The following is a 23,176-nucleotide window of genomic DNA, read 5'->3' as shown; positions in this document are numbered from 1 at the left end:
TTTTCTAGTTTCAAAAGTGTTATATAACAATATCAATACTCTACTATATAATATGACTTAAGCCATGCTTATGAATATGTAGCTCTCATTTCTCTCTCTCTCTCTATATATATCAAGAGTATATATGTTTATACATATATATAAAAATTATCATCAAATACTAAGTATGATATTTAAATGGACAATAAATGTTAAAATATGTCCAGTATGACAACTCACTAACAGCTAAATATAACTGTGATTCAAAATAAATTCTTGCATCTTTACCTCTGTAGCATGTACCTGAAAAATATTTTTATATCCTTATTGTGGACTTAATAATAGCATTAACATAAAATGACATAAACGCTGTTACCTATCAAGGGTAGAACCTACCAGTGTGCTGTGAACACTGATTCAGAGTGTCCTGCAACATTGTGAGTCTCCTTAAAACTCTAGTTACAGTTCTTTCTAGGACTGTGTCTGTGGCTGTTTCTGCGTCACTGTGTCATTGATTTTATGTTTCCAAAATCAACTTGCTTAGTCAGGCATAGATGGGCTCCTCATTATTTTTGGCCACATTTTCCCAGAAATTGCGGATCAACTCCACATCTTTGTCAGAGAAGTTGTCTTCTCTGAAAAGTTTCTGGTCTCAACAGAAGTTTTTCATGTTGATATTCAACAGTCACTCTTAACTTCCATCCTTGCCCTCTGTCCATCCTTTCTCCCCATCACTTTAATCACTAAAGTTATTCACCATGGCAAGGAAGACTGAGATTTCAGTAAGACATGTCACAACAATCATGATTAGAACCTAGAATTTACACTTCTTTCTATAAAATTTTATCTTGAATATCAAAAAACAATCCAGAGAGATTATAAAGATGATATCATGTTCATTTTCAGCCTCAGGAAGTGTATAGTTTTGCTTACCTTTAATAATGTTGGGCTTTGGTGGCATGCTAAACTCATAGACTGTTGGTTCTGAATATCCCAATCTGTTGGCAGCTGTAATTTGAACTTCGTACCCCATTGTCCATTGTAAATGCTCCAAAATAATGTGGTCTTTATTTCCCTGCACTTTTTTCTCTAGCCACTGGTCTTCTTTATCTTTCTGTAAAGGCAATAAAAAATATACATTTTGTGACAATCCATTCACTAAAGTTGTGATTAAAAAAATTATTTTGAGATGGAATAGGTGGTTTTATTAATATTGAAAAAGGATTTTTTCATCCACAGGGATAGATGAAGTTGCTATGTCAATGAAGTCATTTCTAAGACTCTTCTATAAAAAATGTAATATTTTTATATTAGTCAGAGAATGATTATTTTATAATTAATCTCTGATGATTCAGTGCTTGATAATTCACCTTTGTTAATATTTTTTAAAAATTTAACATATATAAATTTGTTGTTTGGCCACTTTGTTGATTATTAATAATTATGTGAACAGTAAAAATGGAATATGATATATAGAAAAAGCCTAAATATCCATTAAAATAATTGTCAAGTACTATTGTTTAAGGTTTGGGCAGGGATAAAGTGTCTTGCAAATAAAGTTTGGATATTTTTTATAGATTTAAATTACCACTAGCATTTTCTATTATGATGATATTATTTCACTACAATTTCAAAGCTCAATTTCCCAGAGGTGTAATTATAAACAAATTGTAGCCTAGTCTTAGAGATAGATGATTGATAGATAGATGATAGATAGATAGATAGAGAGATAGATAGATAGATAGATGATAGATAGATAGATAGATAGATAGATGATAGATAAATAGACAGACAGACAAACTGATATTTTTTTAACCTCAGAGCTCAGCCCAATATTACTTTGTTGAGCCACTATTTTGCAATTTTTTTACTATAAATAAAGAATAACAATAATAAAGTTTTCTCCATTTATTTTCTAAAATCAAATTCTAGAGGTTAAATTCATTATTGCATTAAACTGATGGTACTACAAAGTTTCCTTAAGAAGGAGACAAGAAGACATTATAGCTTTGATACCATGATATTATTCTCTCTTCCTATTTAATTATTTTTGATTACATAAAACTTGTATTACAAAAAAAACAAAAAACAAAAAAAAAAAACCTGTTTGGACAGGTTTGTTATTTCATCTAAAACTGAAGATATTAGCACTTCTAATGAAGCCATGGTTTTGCACATGTAGTTAAAGTTATATAAACAAGAGGAATTTCCCTTGCTTTTTTTTTGAAACTTACAAGTATATTAATTTATTAGTCTAGACTGTTGTCCAGAATTTAAGGCTGAAAAAGCTATTGGAAAACAGAACATTTGGGCCAGAGAGCTTGTGACTTGTCTAAGTCATTAAATGACTAGTAAAGTTAAGAAAGGAAACTAGATGTACTTTTGAAATGCTTAGGGCAGCTGTACCAAACAGTTACCATTTTTCTAACACTCCCTTTCTTCGTCAGTTTCTTCATCAATTATTCATTCAGACCTTATAGGGTAGTGAGGCTATTATATAACTATGAATACAACAGTAAATAAGATTTGTGCAATACCCTCATCTTGGAGTTTACAAACCAGCACAGATGAAAAACACGAATGCTTTAAAAAACCAGAGTGTGCTTGGGGTGTGTGTAACAGGGAAACCCAATGAGTACAAGGGCCAGGAAGGTTTGCTCAGGGAAAGTGATGTCATGCTTACTGGAATAATAAACTCCAGTGCCATTTTACTTTTCATTCGTCCTAATCTAGTAAATGAAAAGAAGGTGTGATTCTTGCACAGAAGTTTAGAACCAAAAATAAGCACAATGATTGAAAATCTCAGAAAGATGCACAACCACTGGGAGATGTAAAAACGGATACTGCAGGTTTATTGTTTTAAGTAAATGTAAAAACATTTCATAGATATTGACCAAAAAAAAAAAAAAGCTTAAAAAAACTCCATTCAAAAGTAAATTTAGATAAGATATATGATATGATATATGATACATATACATATGTGTATATATAGACATGTGTATATAGACACAGTAAAATACACATAACATAAATATTGGATATGTTACATATGTGTACACATATGGACAAAATGGAGGAGGTAAGGAGACTGAAGGGCTAGATAAGACGGGGGCTACACAAAACAGTAGAGTTGTCCCTGTAGCCTCCCTCTCACTCCAATAATTCAATAAATTCTATGTAACTATAGTTATTGGTGACAGTAACTATTTTTGTGGAAATCCAGAATTGAGTTTTGCTTTGGATCTGAGCGGAGATGGGGGTGAAAGAGCCAGAAAATAAGCCAACACCTGAGATCTGGATTACCCCAGGATACAATTTATTCTTCAGAGGAAAAGATAGTCTCCATGTCCTTCGGATAATCTTCCAAAAATACTATTTCTGAGAACTGAGCATTTGAGGTTAAACTTCCTGATAAGCACAAGACATGCAGACAGTCTCTTCTGAAATAGCAATCATTTAACTCTTAATTGTTGAAGCTCTTAGCATGATAAATGAAAAGCCCCTCCATCATTTTAGATAGTTGGAGTGATATCATAAAAAATCAAAGGGAGTTCTGATATTTTCCCCAATTTAAATCAATTTCATTTTCCATTTAACATTAGACAAGGAGGCTTTTTAATCCCCTAATTGCTATTCCCAGGGAATAGAAAAAAATTAAAGTGGGTGTTCCCAAATACTCCCCTAGGCATCAAAATCTCAATTATGCATTTGAAGAGTGCCTAATTCACAGAATTTAAATGCCTAGGGAATGATTTAAGATAATCTAGTTGCAAAAATGTTCCCCTAGGTATCTTAATGAGATGATTTGCTGAATAGGGCTATTATTAATAAGCCAATTAAATGTTGAAGGGCAGCTACTGAAAGAAAAATGGTCATTTTGCTTTGATGTAGTTTATCTTAAGCAATCTTTTTTGTCAGAAAATAGATAGCAGGGCCATATGACAGTCAAGGGCACTCAATAGTTTTTTCCAAAAACATAATATCAGTGTATAGGTTAAAAAAAAAAAAAAAAAAAAAAGTGTTGTAATTTGGATAGAGAGAAAGTAGAGGAAAAATGGAGGGGGTCTTGATATTTTTTATGTATAAAGGGCTCCTTGACTGTTGATATTCTCAATAAGAAATAAGTAATCCACTAACTTCCCTTTCAAAGCTTTGTGAAATATACTGTCAACATCATTTTAAACAAAAAGTGAATATTATTAAAAGAGAGAATGATAGAGGAGACAAGCTCATACAACTAGATGAACATTAAGGTTCTTGTGAATCCCCTGTATTATGATTTATGAATTTATGTTTCTATGTAAGACAGTTCCTGGTTCCTGGATTTCTTAGTAGCATGTATGACTTCACAGAAGGCTCCAGAATTCTCTAAAGCTCTGTTTGCTACTCTGAATGGGAGAAAAATGATTTAGCAATCTGTATAATGTAGATACACACACACAAATCTTCCATCGTGATTTGGAAAGATGAAAGGTTTAAGTTTTTAGTAGAGTATAAAATTCAAATCTGTTTTTCCTATTATAACCAATTCGAATTGCCTGTGTTCCATGTAAAATTTGTAAACCGGGTCCTTCTTAATCTCCATCATCCACATACTTCTTTAGGGAAAAAATCTAATGTTCCAATTTATAATCTTCTGTGTTCTCATAAGCCATAAAAATTTACACAGTACAAGTTTTTGTTCCTTTGTATTCATTATTTCTTGTGTTTATTAATCTAGTTACAGGAATATTTATAATTACACAACACAGACTAACTTATTCATTGATTCATTGCATTTATTCATTCAGAGAACAAATAGTCTATTTGATAGTATTGATACAAGGTTGAATAAAACTCATCTTCAAGAGAAGCAAAGAAAAATTTCCAAATAGCTTAGGACTCTAATGTTTTTATAGCTATTTGGTGTTTAAAAATATTTCAAAACTTAAATTGATGGTTTTAAACAAATTTCAATGTATACACCTAAACATAATTATCTAGAAAATAAGTTCTTTTAACAACAAAAACTTAATTTTACTTATTCATTATTTTAATATTCTTTTCAAAATTATCCTTTTTTTTTTATCCCATGGCCATTGAATACAACCTCTACATAGTGTAAGAAGGTCAATTAAGAAAAAATCATAAGCTAGAGCACTGTTGCTAGTCCCTAGAGTACTTTATTTACAACTGATTTTAAGCTACTAATTTTTGTTTAGCCCTTCTTTGCTCTGGAAACTTATTTAATGTGTCAACAGTAAGTGATTGTTATGATCCCATAGCTATCACCAAATTAGAAAAGAAAACAGTGAAAAACTCATGGAAGTATGTAAAAAAACACTTACTAAATTATATAGTTATATGGACACTATACACAAAGCAAATATAAAATATCTCATACATAGAATAATTTATTTTTCCATACACATTCTGATATTAGTAAACTGTCTTTATTCTCCAAATACATGATTTATTCTTACTGATTTATTGCTAGAGACGTTAATTTTCACAAAGGGTCCAGAGAGACATCTAATTCTGCCTTTAATACTATAGTTCTGTCCTATCAAACTCTTTCTTCTTAATGGGGACTAGAAAAAGTTGTGTGCTCTATCTATTGCAGGATAACAGAATAATTTGTTTTTCAAGGTTGATAATCTATGGGAAGTTACACTTTCTCCATATTAGTACAGGATTAGTCTTCTCTTTTTCCAGGGAAATGAAGGTTTAAATAGGTAAATTCAGTGTCTGTGCTGGAAATCAACCTTCCTACAAGGAATATAGTTTCTCAATTTTGCTGTTCCTGGATTATAAAACATACCATCCTATGCATAGGGATGTTAAGAGGTAATGTCAAAGAAGCAAGCAAGTGAAAATCGTGAAAATCTTGAAAATCTTCAGGGTGTTTTCCTTTCTGCTTCCCATCCCCCTCCATGGATTATTATCAAATTAAAAATATATTGAATATGGCTAAATAACTTTTCCACATTATTCAGTCGTACTTTATACTACTGTGGATTTCAGGCAGTTTGAGAAACTAATGCCTGAAAGTGGCTTGGAATCACACAAAGGGAACAGATGACTAAGAATCTTTTTGAAACAGTAGTTATTATTTTAACTTAAGTGTAAATATCAAGGCAAATGCTACTATAAATATTTAGCTACCAGATCTTCCTAAACATGAAAGTTTTTAAATGTGAATAAATAAAATGTTGACAACAACAACAAAAACAACAAAAAACATGGAAAAATTTGTTTTTCCCAAGGCCAGGAACTGTTTGACCTATTAATATAACTTTATATTGAACCACAGAATTTCCAATTAGACCTGCAAAGCTTGATGTTTGCAGGATGGAGGAGGTGGAGAAAGGAGAGAAAATAAAAAAAAAAAAGAACAGTGATATGGAGTTTATTTTAGTGTACTGGAGTAGAAGGCATATCATTCAATGATATGGTAAAGATAAAGTGAATCAGAATGCCTACATTTGTAGGCACAGGAGCTAGGCATTTGAGATGAAATGAGAGAGTAGCTGAGGGGTCGATGTTACGTCCATAGGCAGACTTGAGCTCTTACTGCTGCAAAACTGTGTTTAGACTACCAGTTTTACATTCTGGTATCTATTCTTCATCACTACCAAGTCACCAAAATTGTGTAAGATTTAGTTTGCCTGTTAAAATGTGAAAAAATATCACTTTATGTTTGATTAATTATAAAAGTATTTTTTAAGTCTACCAGAATGAGAAATGATTTCTTTTCAGTACAAAGGGTGGTAAGAAATTACTTTTACAAATTTGGCAATAGTAGCATAAAATTCTACTATTAAAACAGTGTCCCCCGTTAAAATGCTCATAGCTCTGAGAATGGTGACATAGTAATTGATTATCAGTCAATTATAGCTTCCCTTGAAAACTGATCATTTTCTTTATGATAAGCCAAATCTGCTGGCAGTTTGACCTTGGAATTTCATTCTCCAGTACTGTGAGAAAATAGATTTCTATTGTTTAAGCCACTAAGCCTATGGCATTTTGTTATGGCAGCCCTAGTGACTAAGACAGTCATTAAGATAATAAAGATAATTCCATTAAGAATTGTGGCAGACTGCGCTGTTAGGCTGACCCAACTCCCAAGTATAAGTACCTTTCATTTAGGGGTGGTCATGAGACATAATTCTATCTAATGAGACATAATTTAATTCTGCTAGGTGAGGTTTTTAGAAAACCTGTACCATACTGCTGAAAAAAAAAAAAAAAAAAAGACGCAAATTCAGCTTAAACAGGCTAATGTCCCTTTTCTTTCCATTCTCTTCACATTCTGATTGTGGATCTTAGGAATACAAGATATTCTAGATGAAGACAAAAGCTAACATGCTGAGAATGAAAGAATATAAAGAAAAACCATTTAGATGCCTGACTATGTTGCTAAGATGTTTCTCTAGCCCTGGATTATCTTAACACATACATGTGTTTAATGTGAGGAAAAAAATCTTCTTGGTTTAAGCCCCTCTAGTCACGTTTTGTATAACCTGCAGTCCCAAAGGACCTCTTAACAGGTACACAGTTTACATTGATTTTAAGAGTAAAATCTATGTAAAAATATTGATTATTTTCTGCAAATATGACATTAATAGCTTATTTTGATTGAATTTGTAATGTTATCTCTTGAATTTTGTATTAAATATTTTGAGAAAGATGTATGTAGTTAGGTTCTTGTTAGTTTCTGAACTTTACTTTTGAATAACTAGAAATAGAAACATAGCTGAAAGAAGTCACAGCATTCCTAAAATATACATATTTTAGTAATAAAAAACACTAAAAAGAGATGAAGAAAAAATAAAATAGGAAATAAGAAATAGTTGCTATCATCAATGGATCAAAGATTGGTTTAACTCAGTTTAGGATCTGTGTTATTTCTAATATCAATTCTTTAGAAGAGAGAAGTCCAACATAGTTTTAGGTAGAAATTAGGCATAAAGATATATGAGACATATTTTTACAACTAGTCATTGCATTTCAGTGTTCACCATGGGATTTTGTTGGGGTTCTCTATAAATTCTTATCATTTACCTTTATTTTGAACCATAAAATCTAGGTTCAGATGATAGGCATGGGAGGGAAGATCTGTTTTCACAGTGCAATTCATGAATTCAGTTCAGGCTTATTTCCCTTAGAAGAAGAGTCTTTCCCTTGCAAAGAGTTTCCAGATGATCAAATAAGAATGACCAAAAAACCTAGCTTGACTAGCACACTATTAGATTCACAGAGAGACCATTCCTCTTTGTATTACCCCTCAAAACTTGGATGTTTGAATTTAGAAGTGGCAGTATTATCATTTAGACCAGAGGGCCCCAACCCCCGGGGCCGTGGACTGACTGGTACCATCTGTGGTTTGTTAGAAACCAGGCCACACAGCAGGAGGTGAACAGCAGGCAAGTGAGCAGAGTTTCATCTGTATTTGCAGTTGCTCCCCAGTGTTAGCATCACTGCCTTAGCTCCACCTCAGATCATAGGGCATTAGATCCTCATAGGAGTATTGGTCCCTGGTGCTAAAAAGGTTGGGGACTGCTCATTTAGATAATTGTGGATTGGTGGGAAAGATTTAAAATTCATCTATATATTATTAAGAAACAATTGTTTAAGTGTCATTTGCTAAAATATAATACACTTGGAAACTGTTAGTAAATGTTTATATATGTTATATATATAGTATATATAGTAGATATAAATGTATATATATTATATATAGAATACATAATTGATACTGTATTATGGAGACAATCATAAGCATTAGTAAATAAATCTTACAAGTTTAATTAAAATCTTTCATTTTTAACATATTCCGCAGTAGACACAAACTCAGTGGTACTTATGGCAAAGTTGTTAGGATAAATCACTTTCAGTGTCCTTTGGCATCATTTTTATTTAGAGGCAAAGAGGCAAAGTCCAGTGGGCCACTTTCTTCATCACTCTGCAATCAGTGGCCATCCTTCACCCAGAGAACATATTAAAAGTTGCAAGGCAGCTCTTAGCTGTGCAAAGTCCCATATTAGCTCTGCTAATTAAAACTGAAGAAAATCCACTTCCTCAAGTTCAATGTGACCATTCCCTCTTAATGCTGATTAAAGTAATTTATTTAAGGTGTGATTTGCTAATAATTCTACCTACAATAAATAAAGTTGATAAGAGAGTTAGCAAATATCGGCATGCAAATAAAGTTGCTAATGCCAACTGGAAGAAGCGGTGAAATTATTCTGCTAACTGGACAGAAAACCAGGGAAAATGGCATCTCATCTAAGAAACATGTAGAAATCACAAGATGAAAACAATGGGATTATTTTGATGATTTATCTTTAGATTTTACCAAAAAAAAGCAAGCATTTTATAATTTATAATAAATTTCAGCAATAGAAAATTATTTAAATTTCTATGAGTACCATTTTATCAGTGTTATTTAATATGCATTCACTGCTGATATGTCTATGAACTCAATGCAAATTTAATGCAATTGGAAAACAATTTATACAAAATGAAAACAAATGGGGTACTTACACTTCTATATTTCACAATGTATTCCAAAATTGGGGCCCCTCCATCATCCTGCTTGGTGATACTGAGTTTAAAGCTTTTCCCACTGCTTGGCTGCCCATGTATGGATGGAGGACTCGGTTCACCTAAATATACAACAGAACATTCTTGACATTTGCACACATCTTAGATACTTAGAGAAACTGTGTTTTAATTAAAAAGAAAACAAACTGTCATATAATCAAAATATATGATATTATCCTGGCTTTACCATTTGCTATTTGCCCTTTGTTGTGATATAACCTTTGACCCTCTTACCCCTTTCCAAGAAACAGCAACATTCATAAATCTAGAAGTATCATGTCAAAATTGTGTAACCTCAGGATCAAAAACACTGTTTAGACTGATGTGCCAATGTTCTGAGAATAGTATCGCATTGTACAAGTGTAAAATGTTATTTCTCTTATTAACAGTGAGCATTCCTATTTGTTTTATTCATGTAAATTTAGCTTGTAAACATTCTGTATATATTTATTAATATTACCATATGAAAGCATCAACCTATATGAAATATATCCCTACCAGGAATGATAATGGTTTAGCAATTAGGTATCTGCTTTAATGAGCATTTTTTTAAAAAAAACTAAATGCAGTTTTGAATAAAGAAATTTTGTAGTATTCAATCTATAGATGTGTTTCAATATATTTTTTTCTCTTAGTGTCAAACATATTGCTTATGATACTACTATTCTTCACATAGAGATGATTTATAACAAAGATGCATTTAATGTCCTAAATGGGAACAGGGACTCACTAAAGTGTAAGAGTTCTTTATGTGAAGGATGTTGTAACTGGCTGGCAGCTTGGAATGGGGGCTTTCTACTGTATGTCACAGATGGGATGCCCTTGCACATGCACTGGCCTCCTCTGCCTCTGTTTCCTCCAATTCCCTATGGATATGAATAGGAATATGGTAATATTAAGGAATTAGTAGAGATACATTGTAGTTTACAAGTCTGAAACCTGTAATATCTGGTCTACTCAGAAGACTGATAAGACAGAAAAACTAGGCAGAATCGAGGGAATAGGACTGCATGCTTCCAAACCTGGAGAACCTGTTTCTTTTCTCAGCATGTTATTTTTATTTTCAATATGGTGTTTATAACCTTAAGCTAGTGAATAGTTTATTTGAGAAAAGGTAGGTCATTAAATAAATTTGATAGTTGTTTATTGGCATGCAAATAAATAATAAAGTAGTATTGCATGGTACAACCACATAGAAATAAAGCAGATAGAATAATTGTAAAGTGATTGTTCATTAAAGCTAATTATATTGGCATATAGATATTATGACATATGACATATATGCAACATATTTTTGATAAGTGAATTAAGACTTCTGTAAAAACCAGTAGAAAAATTTCTTAAAAGTATTTAATAAGAGATTATGGAAAATTTAAATACTATACAATGGATGTAGTTCTCAGGTAGATTAGTATCATTTCTAAATGGATTTTAGAATTTATACACTGTACAGTATAAATTCATTTAATAATATTGTAATGACCATTTTAGATAATATTTTGAGATAATTATAAAGCAGAAACTATTTTCAGTAACAAATGTTTTAAAATATATAGTTTAAAAATGTATGCCTATATTTAACCTTTACAATATACCTAATTTGTGATTCCATTACAATTGATACTTCCTTTGAAAAGCAAATAAAGTTCAGAATAAATGCAGATTGTATCAGAAATTGATTAAAATAATGGTTTCTATTAGCAATTAAAATACAATGTTTATGCAAAAGTGATAATATAAGTAATAATAAAAACATAATAATGGATAGTTATGACAAATTAAGTACTTGGCATGTTATCTCATTTAAACATCAAGAGAATCCTGAAATCAGTTAAATACATACTTATTATTAAAAAAAACAAAAAATAAACATTGTCTCTACTCTCAAAGCATTCATTGTCTAAGAGAGAGGTTTGCAACTAAACAAAAGTACACTAAGAGATTAGAAGTGTTACCATTTAAAAGGGAGAGAGAAGAAAGCAAAGGGCAAGAGCAGGTGTTTTATGGTTGAAACACCTACAGAGGTGTTTTGTGAATGAATAAAGCTAAGTACACCTAAGTGAAGAAGAAAATAAAATTTAGCCAAGGTCTTATGGAAGAGATGATGCTTTCATTGGAGGCTGATGAGCAATGATCCCGGAGATTATAAAAAGGAGGGAAATAAAGACAGAATGCAATATTTAGTTTGACCTACTGATACAGAGAGCACTGTGGCAGTTGAGGGAGATAATGTGAGGATGGCAAGTGGGCAAAGGTGTGTTACGGAAATGGGAAGGTGCAGGGTAGTGGTGTGAGAATTATCAAAGGAGGAGGGATAGCTCTCTTTAAATTTTTGTTAAGTCACTTTATACTCATTTTAATAGAGGTAGGTTTTTTAATCAAGATGTCCTCGTAGGTGAAAAACTAAAAAGAAACTAAAAAAGGCACTGGCGTTGTAAAGGAAGGAAAGGGAACACATCTAGCAGATTTTCAGACAAACAGAGAAGAATTGGTCATAAATTGGACTAAGATAATTTATGTGGCCAATTTGACTGTCCTATATATGTATATAATAGCTAGGGTTATGCATAAATATTATAAGAGCATTTGTTTCATCACACCATTTTTCTCACAGTTTTAAACAATTTATTCAACATAAAAGAAATGTCTTTTTAAATTTATCTAAACTTCATATGAACTCAATTGACTTATAATAAAGGGTAGTAATGAGAACAAGGCTACAATGATTATACTTCTGCAGTCACCACTGTAATGAATTTTAGTGGTGCATTTTTCTCACACTTAGGGCCTATATAATTTATGAGATAAAAGCAAGAGTCATGCCTCATCGAAAGAATAGAATATCGGACACATTACACAGACGCTCTTCTCTCTCACAGAATACAGTCTGAGCGCTACAATCCTATTAATCAGACTATGAATAAATAGAACACCTTCCGACTGGGATGATTTCCTGAGAGCTATTTTACTGTATATACTGCAGTGTACCTTTTCTTTTTTGCCTTACCTTAGAGCAAAGTTATTTTTATAAATCCGAGATGCCACCATATTCAGCAATTCACTTCCCCAAAGTGTTGAAACATCTCCCTGAATTTTAAAACCCCATTTAAGTTGAAAGTGAAGAGAAGAGCCATGGGGAGACAAAGTACTTACGAACTGGTAACGTCTGGAAGATTTCTATTTTACTGTAGTCTCCTTGCCCTTTTCCATTCACAGCTGCAACTCTGATCTCATAAGTCGTGTTTGGTTCCAGGTTGCTCAAAACAACCATTGCTAGAAGAAGGGGGGAAAAAAAAAATATATATATATATACACACACACACACACACACACACACACACACATGCCTATGATTAATACATTTTAATAAGTAAACAAATCAATCTATTACAAAGCTGAGTAAAACATGTCAGTCATTTCATGAAATACCTGAAGAAGCTAAGAAATACATATAAGAAAAGAATGATTTGTAAACTGTCCACTTCTTCGCCTCTGTTTTAGCTTTCTAAACCAATGCAGTGACTTCCAAAAAAGAAAATTGTTTCTTTTGTGATAGTTATATCCAAAGAGCAGAAAATATTTTTTTTTACCTTTTCCATATTTAAGAAATAAGAATAATTTAAATAACGTCTTTACTGTTTACATCCCAAATATTGTGTCTACTCTAAATAGATTTTCTATAGAATGGAGAAATGGAATTCAATATATAGAACTCTGGCTTCTGGTATAAGATGTTTCATCATGTCCATGGAGTATCACCAAATTGACTATACAGCAAAAGTGGGTCATTTATTTGATAATCTCAAATCAAATCAAATTATTTTCCATGCTACTTTGAAGGTTATCATCTTTTGTGTTTTATCTCTGAATTTCTTCTCAATTATACACTGTACCAAACCTGGATTCAACATGACGCAAAGAAGATATAACAATCTGAAACTGCATAGGGATGTAAAGCTTAATAGAAACATCTCCTGGGTCACGCCAACATCTTTAATTTTCCAGAGAATTTTAGATACAATTGCAGATTTCAAAATATTATATCTTTACAAATTCCTGTGATGGAGCTAAGAAAACTCCAAAGTTGTTTCTATCTTTACTGCTTTTGCTAAACAGAGCAAAAATGAACTAGTGGAATGTCTTGATGAACAAGAAAAAGGAAGTTATGTCTGGTTTACATAATAACTCCAATCAAATGATCAATTTATAAAAGACATAATCATAAAATAAAATATTAAACTATAGGTAACCAGGCTCATATTTGTAGGGCTATTGTATTATATGAACCATGGTATACGTGCAATAAAATTCAAAAATAACATTAGCATATTTCTGATAATTAATTACATTATGATATAGATTCACTAGATAACATTTTTCATTGTACACTGTATAAATATACTTAATGAATTTGTTTCGATATTTCTTTTTGTTCCATTCTTTTCTCCAATATTCATTTTCCTGGCATTAATTTAGATAAAATTTTTATTATAATTATTTATTATTATTGAATTACTTGAGTACAGAAAAGAAAAAATATTGGCTGGATGCACTGTAGAGATGTTTTCTTTGTTTAAAATTCAGAATTTAAAATATATGAACATTACATATTTTTTTTACATATATATGGTATATTTTATCAAATATACCACATAAAGAGTAATGGTAAAAATATATAGTCCAGATATCATCCCAATCTTATTTAATCCAGTACAAATGTTCTAAAATCAGCAGAAAGGATAAATCTCTAATTGGCAACATTTATATTTGCATTTCTCAGTTTCCATATTTTGAAAGAAAAACTGAACTTGCTTTTGAGAGTGCATTGCCTTGTCAAAGCCTCAGATGAAAACAATAGTGCCACAGTTATGGGAGGGAAGCTGGGAAAAGACTTATTGGCAGGGAAATCTAATTGATTAGAAGCTATAAGGATAAAAGGAAAAACCAAGTCTTGAATTCAACTGTTTCTGACAGGCAAATGACCTGTGAGTTTTTCAGGAAACCCAAACCCAGTCTGTTGGTGAACTAGAGTCAACACATATATAATATCAGCACAATAAAATGGATATAGCTACAATGGAGAGGCTAGCGCATAGATGGATCTGTTCATACAGATTATGGAATGGGAGAGGCAATCAAACTGAGTTAGGCAGCTAGAATGCTAAGAAGTTGGACTCTTACCATCCTTAAGAAAGTTCCTGCTCAAGCCTAACAAGGAATTCAAGAGTTTAAATTCATCATATTTTATCAATATAGTCAGTTAAGATAACGAATTTAAAAGCAAAATGAATTAAGCCTACTGTTCTTCAGATATTACAGCTTTATAAAAATATTTTTTTTTCTGAGCTTATAATAAAAATGCTTAGACCCTTAGACAATTAATATTGTCATGGAGCAGTCAACATTCATTATGATGTCATGGAGCAGTGGGTGTTTGACTATCCTCTTCTTTACCTTGATGGAGAATGACGGGATGTAGCATGGGGACATAAAAGGAGTCTGCTACAGTAACCTTTGTAATAATACACTGCAGGGATGCATGCCTCAGACTCATGAAAGAATTCATGTAGCTCTGGGCTTGATTCTTCTACTGACTGAAATCCTGCTAACTCTCAGGTCTGAGTTGGTCTCTCAACTTTTAAATAAACACCTTTATTAAATGTCACAAAAATAAAAATATAGAAAAACGTTGAAAGAAGGTATAGACAAAAATATGTATGGTGCCAGTTGGATACTAGTCCTATTGAAGGGATCACTCTGCAAATTATATAAATGTCTAACCACTCTGCTGTATACCTGAAACCTATATAATATTAAATGTCAGCTGTAACTAAAAAATAAAAATAAATAAATAAAAACAAAGTAATTTGTGATCTATGAAATAAAAACAACCATGGATCAGTTATCTACACAAAGGGGAACATTATCTGCAGACTGTGAGATAATGGAAAATAGTGGAGAGTCTAAAAGTTATTCATCTTTGACTTTATGTTTACTGGCAAAAATAGACTTAGTGATATTTACTTATAAATATTAAAGTTTACCCAGATAATCTATGTAGAGACTATGCTATACAAGAATATATGAGAAATTGCTATAGATACTTTTACTGCTGCAGATGTCTTTGGTATGTGATATGCCTCCAAATACCTATGATGTAAAGACGCAGCTGCTGTCATCGTTTTAAAATTATGCAAGAGACTGTAACTCAGCTGTGTGTGAAAAACTGGTAATGCTTATATTCAATTGTTTGTCTTGATACAATTAAGCAAGAAAAAGAATAGAATTTAAAGCACACAATTTTAATTACATATAACATTCTTCATGAATCAGAATTGTGGAGATCACACTTTATCTTTTTGAGATTAAAATGGATAGCAACAGAGCTATCAAAATATCAGAACATTTCAAATCAGGGGAAATTAAGGTTATTACTTAGATTAAAAAATTAAAACAAACTCTTCCCCTCCCCCCAAAAAAAGCAACTCCACATTTTAGTATTTTTAGTAAAAGCTCCTTTGGGCTGGAGTTGTCAGCATGCCTCTTCCTTTAACATTTCATAGGAATCGTGAGGTGCTTTGAGTGCCTCCTTGCCTTTTGCGAAGGGAAAACCCATTTCTTTAATAATACCATTATAATAAATTCAGAGTTGCTTTTCTCCATGTTTCTTCATATATTTCTGTTCTCAGGGTCAAGACTCTCCACTTTGCTGACTATATTTCAGCACAGAGTAGTTTGCAGAGGAGAGGAGCAAAAAAGTTGAAAATGATGGCTGATCTGTTATTACAATGCTGGGCTACAACACCCTAAGGTAAAGTGGATGAGGGGAGGCCTTCCTGAGAACCTTCAAAATTACAGGGGAGAGGCATGGAAGTAAACCTACTGATGCAAGTTTTACAAAGATTATACACAAGAAGAAGGTCCATTTTTTAGTTCTGACTCTCAAAGGTTTGGGTACAATAATGCTTATTATTAGGCTTGTTAACAGTGTTTGAACATTAAAGATTATTGTGTAAAATAGAAAGAGCTCTATAAATTAGTCCTGATTTAAAGCGAGGGAAAGAAACAAGATTCAGGGGAGGCAAACCCCAGATCAGTAATTTGACTTACCATTCTTAAACGAGAGGAGATATATATATATATATAAAATCATATATAATTTACTGGCATATTACCAGACATAGGTTTTGAATGCTCAAGGTAGGGCCTGAAAGCAAACCACCACTTGAAAAATAAAAGGCTGTGCATTAGTATTAGTCATACCTCAAATCATGAAGTTAGTTAATGAAAGTCTTTTTTCTCTGTATGTACCAATACAATAGTACAATAAAACCACAAACTGAACTGTGGGATGGGTTCTTTCCATGTAGATCTAGATTACAAACTACTAAAAATTTTCTAAGGACAAATGGTATAAATTAGGGTATTTCATAGTTATGTTCAGTCAGCATGGTTTAAAAATCATAATGCAACTCTTCTAAAAATTACAAATAATCATGAATTTTTCTTTGACATGCCAACAGGAGTAGGCATTCTACAAAGAATCTGGTTTCCTTCAGTAATTTAATGTTTCTGCTTGACTTAAATATAATTAGGTTTCATAAGTGACCATTTTGCCACCTGGCAATAATGCAAAGAGTATAGCAAAATATTGAAATATATTAAAATAATGATATTTAAAATAGCAAATGACAGCAAGATATGATGCTTTAGACATTATTTTTACAAATGTGGAAATGATTATACCAAGAGAAAAATTTGGAGTTGCATTCTCCCTTTAAGAAAGGAATCCGACTTTATGAAAGGAAGTTGAACAAGTAAGTTTTTGTTTGTACAGATAATGTGTTATAAATCCCTTTCCTTTGGCTGTCAAGAGAAGGAGAGGCTACAGAATATTTATGACCTGTGGAATAAAATAAATTACATATTTGCAAACTAATTAGGCTGAGCAAAGTTTTAAAATGAGATTAAATTTAGACATGCTCTCTTCTTGGCTCTCTAAAACCCAATCTCTCCATGGGGTTTTCCCACCGTTCAACATAAACTGTTAAGGACTCCCTTGCTGTAGAACTGCTGTCTCACTGACATAAAATGGAATCGTTCAAGTTGTCAAGATCTGTGAAACATATCAGACAGCTATGAGAAATCACAAAGCTTAGCTAGGGCAAATTAGTCATTCAGAATTACACTTGCTGTTAAATAGATCTGGAATACAGTGAAATCCCTAACATTTCTCACCTAAAACATAGCCTTTTTCTCTAAACAAAGCAAGCCAAAAACAACATTTTTTTTTTTTTTAATGGGAGAGAAAAATTATCTGGCTCCCATCTATAGGAGTTTGCAACAGGCTTGATAAAAATAAAAAGTAATTTTTAAAAACTTTTTATTCATGATGTAGAGCTTTCTAAAACTTTGATTCCAGTTATTCTTTATAAACATAAGAATAACTTGAAGGATAATTCCATTACTTATGCAAAGTGTCTTTAAGTTTTCTTACTTTTATGTACCTAATCATCTCAGTTCAATTTTATTTTCATTTATTTTGAAAACTCAAATTTGCATTTTTGTACGAATTATATTGTATTTTAAGATCCCATTAGTTGCAAAAGAATATGATCTCATCTAAAGCACCTTAGAGAACTTTATGAAATATAACGTATAATCTGTAGGATATATATTTTGATATAAATATTTCTAGACTACTTTTAACAAATTAGTCGCATGGCTATAATCTGATGAACGGTAGAAAGAAAAATTAATCAAATGGTTTTGTGTTATTTGTGTGGGGCTTTTACTCAAAACAATATGTTGATGGCATTATTTTAAAATTATAGCTCATCACTTCTGAAGGTTCATTAATTTTCTCTTTATTGTACTTTTTAATGTTCTTTTTCATCATGAGCATAAATTATGCATAAAAATTAACAGATAAACAATTTAACTACTGAGATTTTACACAGAAAGTACCTATCATCCCTTAAAACCAAATGGCTTTCACTTGAAATATACTCCTTATATAAGAATTTTGATTTAAAAACAGGACAGTTCTATCAAAAAAAATATTGTTTCATAAAAAATTCATAACTTTTTCACTTAAAAAATCTTAATTTATGAGGAAATTGATAATAGTACTTCAAATTTACCTAGAAAGGTCATATGTTTCTATAGTCAACCTAGAAATTTCCATTAGCTCTAATAGATTGTTATCTTTCCTTAAAATATAACATAGTATATGCAAAATTATTTATCCAAGAAGAATTCTTTTGATACATTTTTTCACAACCTATTTAGTATGTAAAATATGATCTATGTTTAATTACCAATCATTTCCTCCTATAGTCTAAAACACATAGATTTTTATTACATACTCACAAAACCCTTGATGATTAAAAATAATCAGAATATTATTTTCTAATTCATAAAATTGCTAATTTCCAAAGTGTTTATACCTACAAAACTCTTTTTGTGTTAAAGCACTTTTTTTTTTTTAGGTAAGGGGTGGGTGCATAAGTTTAGCTACTACAATTAAATGCCCCTCCTTCCGCCATGCATATAGAAACTCTAAGCCTCCTTTTAACTATTTAACCTTTTAATAATATCTAGACATAGTATTTTTCAGTTTTAATATGCCCCTTATTTGTGTATTTGTATGTTTTATTGTGAGAAGCTTTTTGTTGTGAGGATGTGGTGAACAGAACACATATAATATATATCACATATATTGTCCCCAGCTTTCACAGAGCCTTCTCATTTTGCAAAATAACAATTTGACAAAGAGTTATTGAATTGACATTTAAAAAAAATATGCAAGAAAGACACTATGTTTAAAGAAACTGACCCAAAGAGACACTTACAAAACATACAGCTATCCTTTATCACTTATTCATCCTACTCCTTTGTTGCTAAGCATTTAAAGCACCTTTTATTTCTTTAAGTAAAACTTTTTGTTTGTGGGAAAATCTACTATTTGATAGTATTTTATTCAGTACTTAGAGTAGAATAATTTGGTTGCATTCTTCATTTCATAAGTAAAGAAATGGAGGCTCAGGAAAATCATTTAACCAATAGGAAGCAAAGCTTGGATTTGAACAAGATTCTGTCTTAAAGCTTTGCATTGCCCACAACTATCTTGGCCTAAGATACCAAAGTATTGAAAACCTTCTGTGTAAAAGGAATCTAAATAATCCTCATAAACCTGTGTGTAAGGAAAATTTAGTCTTTCTTCCCAAAGATATTAATTACATGCAAAAATAAAAATGATAATCTAACACAAATGATGATACTATAGATGCCTTTTAAGATTTAATTTAAGCTCTTAGAGAACATAACCCCTTTCTCAGAATATTTTACTTAATTATGTGTTTCTGGTTTCTCATTAGAACAAACAATATAAATTCCTACTAACGATCTGCATAAAATTCCAGCACCATAAGATGGATATGATTGAATGAGTTTTGTTATAATTTACAGGAGCACATTATAATCATAGTAAAATGCAATGATGAAAAATTTAAAGCAAAGTCAAATCAGCCTATCTGATTCTTAAGAGTTCTTATCCTTAAGCCTCTCATTGCAGAAGAAAGACATTTACCAGCCACTTCTGACTACAGTGAATTGTAGCCAATCTATTCTGTCATTTTACTTTTCTTAAAATACTAAATAGTTTATTTCATGTATCTCATATTACTAAAATAAAAAATGCAAGTGCAGACATTACTATGGATTCTAAAAAATAAAAAGGGTTATCAAAAAATCTACTATTTTGATTTAAAAACAGAATAGTTCTATCTACTATGAAAGATTGTTGCCAACCAATTTGATAACCTAGATGAAATGAAAAAAATTCTTAGAACACAAAACCTAGCAATATTAAATCATGAAATAATAGAAAATCTAATCTAATTAGACCTATAACTGTTAAGGAGATTCATAGGTAATTAAAAATCACCCAACAAAGAAAAGTCCAGGACTCAAGCTTCCCTTGTGAATTTTGTCAAACATTTAAAGAACTAACACCAATACTTCTCAAAATTTTCTTAAAAAACTAAGATGAGGGAACAAGTTCTAACTCATTCAGTGAGATCATATTAACCTGATACTAATACCAGACAAAGATACTTCAGAAAAAAAAAAAAATAAAATAAAATAAAACAAGCTACAGGGCAGTATCCTTTGTGAACTTTGATGCAAATTACTTCAGCAAAATACTAGCAAACTAAATTCAGCAGCATATTAAGGATTCTATACCAGGACCAAGCATAATTTATTCCTAGAATGCAAGGGTGTTTCAACATAAAAAAAAAATTAATATAATATAACACAATTACAGAATGAGGGGAAAAATACATACATAATCAACTCACTTGATTCAGAAAAAGCATTTGATATAATTCAACACCCTTTCATGATAAGATCACTCAAAAAACTAGCTATAGAAAGATACTACATTGACATAATAAAAGCCATATATAGTGGACTCTAGAGCTACATGGGCATTAGGGGCACTGATGCCCACACAGTTGAATACCCATGTATAAAGTCTGTCTCCCCTAAAACTTAGTTGTCCCTCAGTATCCACAGCGAATTGGTTCCAGGACCTTGCATGAATACCAAATCCACAGATGCTGAAATCCCCTATATAAAATGGTGTTAGAGCAATGCATATAAATTGGTGCTCCACATCAAGAGACTCTCAACTGTGAATCCAAATTAGTACAGGTATTCATTTAAAAAAAAAAAAAAGTTGTGTATATGTGGACCTGTGCAGTTCAAACTTAGGTTGTTCAAAGATTAACTTATTAAAAACCTCCAGTGAATCATAGTCAATGGTGAAAAACTGAAATATTTTACTCTAGGATCAGGAACAAGGCAAGGATGCTTGCTTTCACCACTTCTACTTAACATATGACTGAAAGTTCTAGCCAGCAAAATAATGAAAAAATAAAATAAAATAAAATTCGTCCAAATTAAAAAGCAAGAAGTAAAATTGTCTTTGTTCACAGATGATATAATCTTATATGGAGAAAACCTTACAGATTTCACAAAAATACTTTTATAACTAAAAAGAAAATTAATGTAAAGTTGACACACAGAAATTATTTGTAGTTCTATAGACTAACAATGAACAATTTGAAAAGAAAAATTCAAAAACAAGGCCACTTTAATAACATCAAAGAGAATAAAATATTTAGAAATTAACAACCAAAAAAAAAAGACAAACATGCACAATGAAAATTGTAAAACATTGATGAAAATAATCAAATAGACATACATAAATGGAAGCACATCTCATGTTTATGGATTGGAAAACTTAATTTTGTTAAAATGTCAGTAGATCCCAAAGTGATCCGTAGATATAATGCAATTATTTATCAAATTCCCAATGATTATTTTTATAAAAATAGAAAAAAAAATCCTAAAATTCATATGGAATCTTAAAGTAAGCTGAGTTACCAGAACAATGTCAAAAAGAACAAGCTAAAAGACTTACTCTTCCTAATTTTACAACATACTGAAAAAATATTGGTCAGACATAGATCAATGAAATAGAATAGAGAGCCTAGAAATAATAGCATATATGGTCAAATGATTTTTGACAAGGGTGTCAAATTCATTCTATGGAGGAAAGGATAGTACTTCCAACAAATGGTGCTGTGAAAAATGGACGTCCATGTGCAAAAGAATGAAGTTGGACTGTTATCTAAGAACATATGCAAAAAATTAACTCAAAAATATATCAAAGACCTAAGTGTAAGACCTTAAGCTATAAAATCCTTAGAAAACTTACGATAAAAGTTTTAGGACATTAAATTTGGCAATATTTTCTGGGATATGGTACCAAAGACACCAGTTACTAAAAAGATAAGAAAATTAGAATTTATGAAAATTTAAAAATTTCGTGCATCGAAAGATACTATCAACAGAATAAAATGCCTTTTTTGTCCTATTGAAAATATTTGCAAATAATCTATCTGATAAAGGATTAATATAAAGAATATATAGGGTATTCCTGAACCTCTACAAGACAATAACAAACAACCCAATTCAAAAATGGACAAAGGACTTGAAGAGACATTTTTCCAAAGAAGATACACAAATGACCAAGAAGCACATGAAACGATGCTCAACATCACTAATCACCAGGGAAATACAAACCAAAACTGCAATGAGGCCAGAGGGATATCAAGGTCACCAAGAATAAATTGGAGTTTGTCATGGGCTTGTTTTAAAGTGTTTTCAAATCTAACTGAGAACTCTGACTTTAGAAACAAATAAGAAGATATGAATATTTTAAAGTCATATTTTCTTTTTTTAAAAAAAACTGCAATCAGATATCACCTCACACCTGTGAGAATAGCTATTATCAGAAATAGAAAATTACAAGTGTTGATGATGATGTGAAGGAATTGAACCCTTTTGTACTGTTGGAGGGAATGTAAAATGATACAGCCTCTATGGATGCAGAATGTTTCTTCAAAAAACTAAAAATAGAATTGCTTTATGATTCAGCAGTTCCTTTTCTAGGCATATACCCAAAATAATTGAAAGCAAGGTTTCAAAGAGATATTTGTATACCCATGTTGACAGTAGCATTTTTCACAATAGCTACAAT

General features: G+C 31.4%; 1 protein-coding gene across 2 annotated transcripts in view; it reads right to left on the bottom strand.

Annotated features, from left to right (window-relative positions):
* The window catches only part of NCAM2 (neural cell adhesion molecule 2), a 407,496-nt gene that overhangs the window by 32,959 nt on the left and 351,361 nt on the right, over nt 1-23,176 (bottom strand). For both annotated transcript variants that reach the window (XM_039857416.1, XM_039857415.1), the window contains exons 13-15: nt 12,718-12,837; nt 9,505-9,626; nt 913-1,093 (exon numbers count right to left, since the gene is read on the bottom strand). In XM_039857416.1, the coding sequence (XP_039713350.1) occupies nt 913-1,093; nt 9,505-9,626; nt 12,718-12,837 (423 nt within the window). The remainder of the gene's footprint in view (nt 1-912; nt 1,094-9,504; nt 9,627-12,717; nt 12,838-23,176) is intronic.

This window comes from Pteropus medius, unplaced genomic scaffold, assembly GCF_902729225.1.
Source record: "Pteropus medius unplaced genomic scaffold, Ma_sr-lr_union100, whole genome shotgun sequence".
In the NCBI taxonomy this organism is placed as follows: Eukaryota; Metazoa; Chordata; class Mammalia; order Chiroptera; family Pteropodidae; genus Pteropus; species Pteropus medius.
Note: the sequence above shows the minus strand (reverse complement) of the source record. Positions and strands in the feature narration are given on the sequence as shown.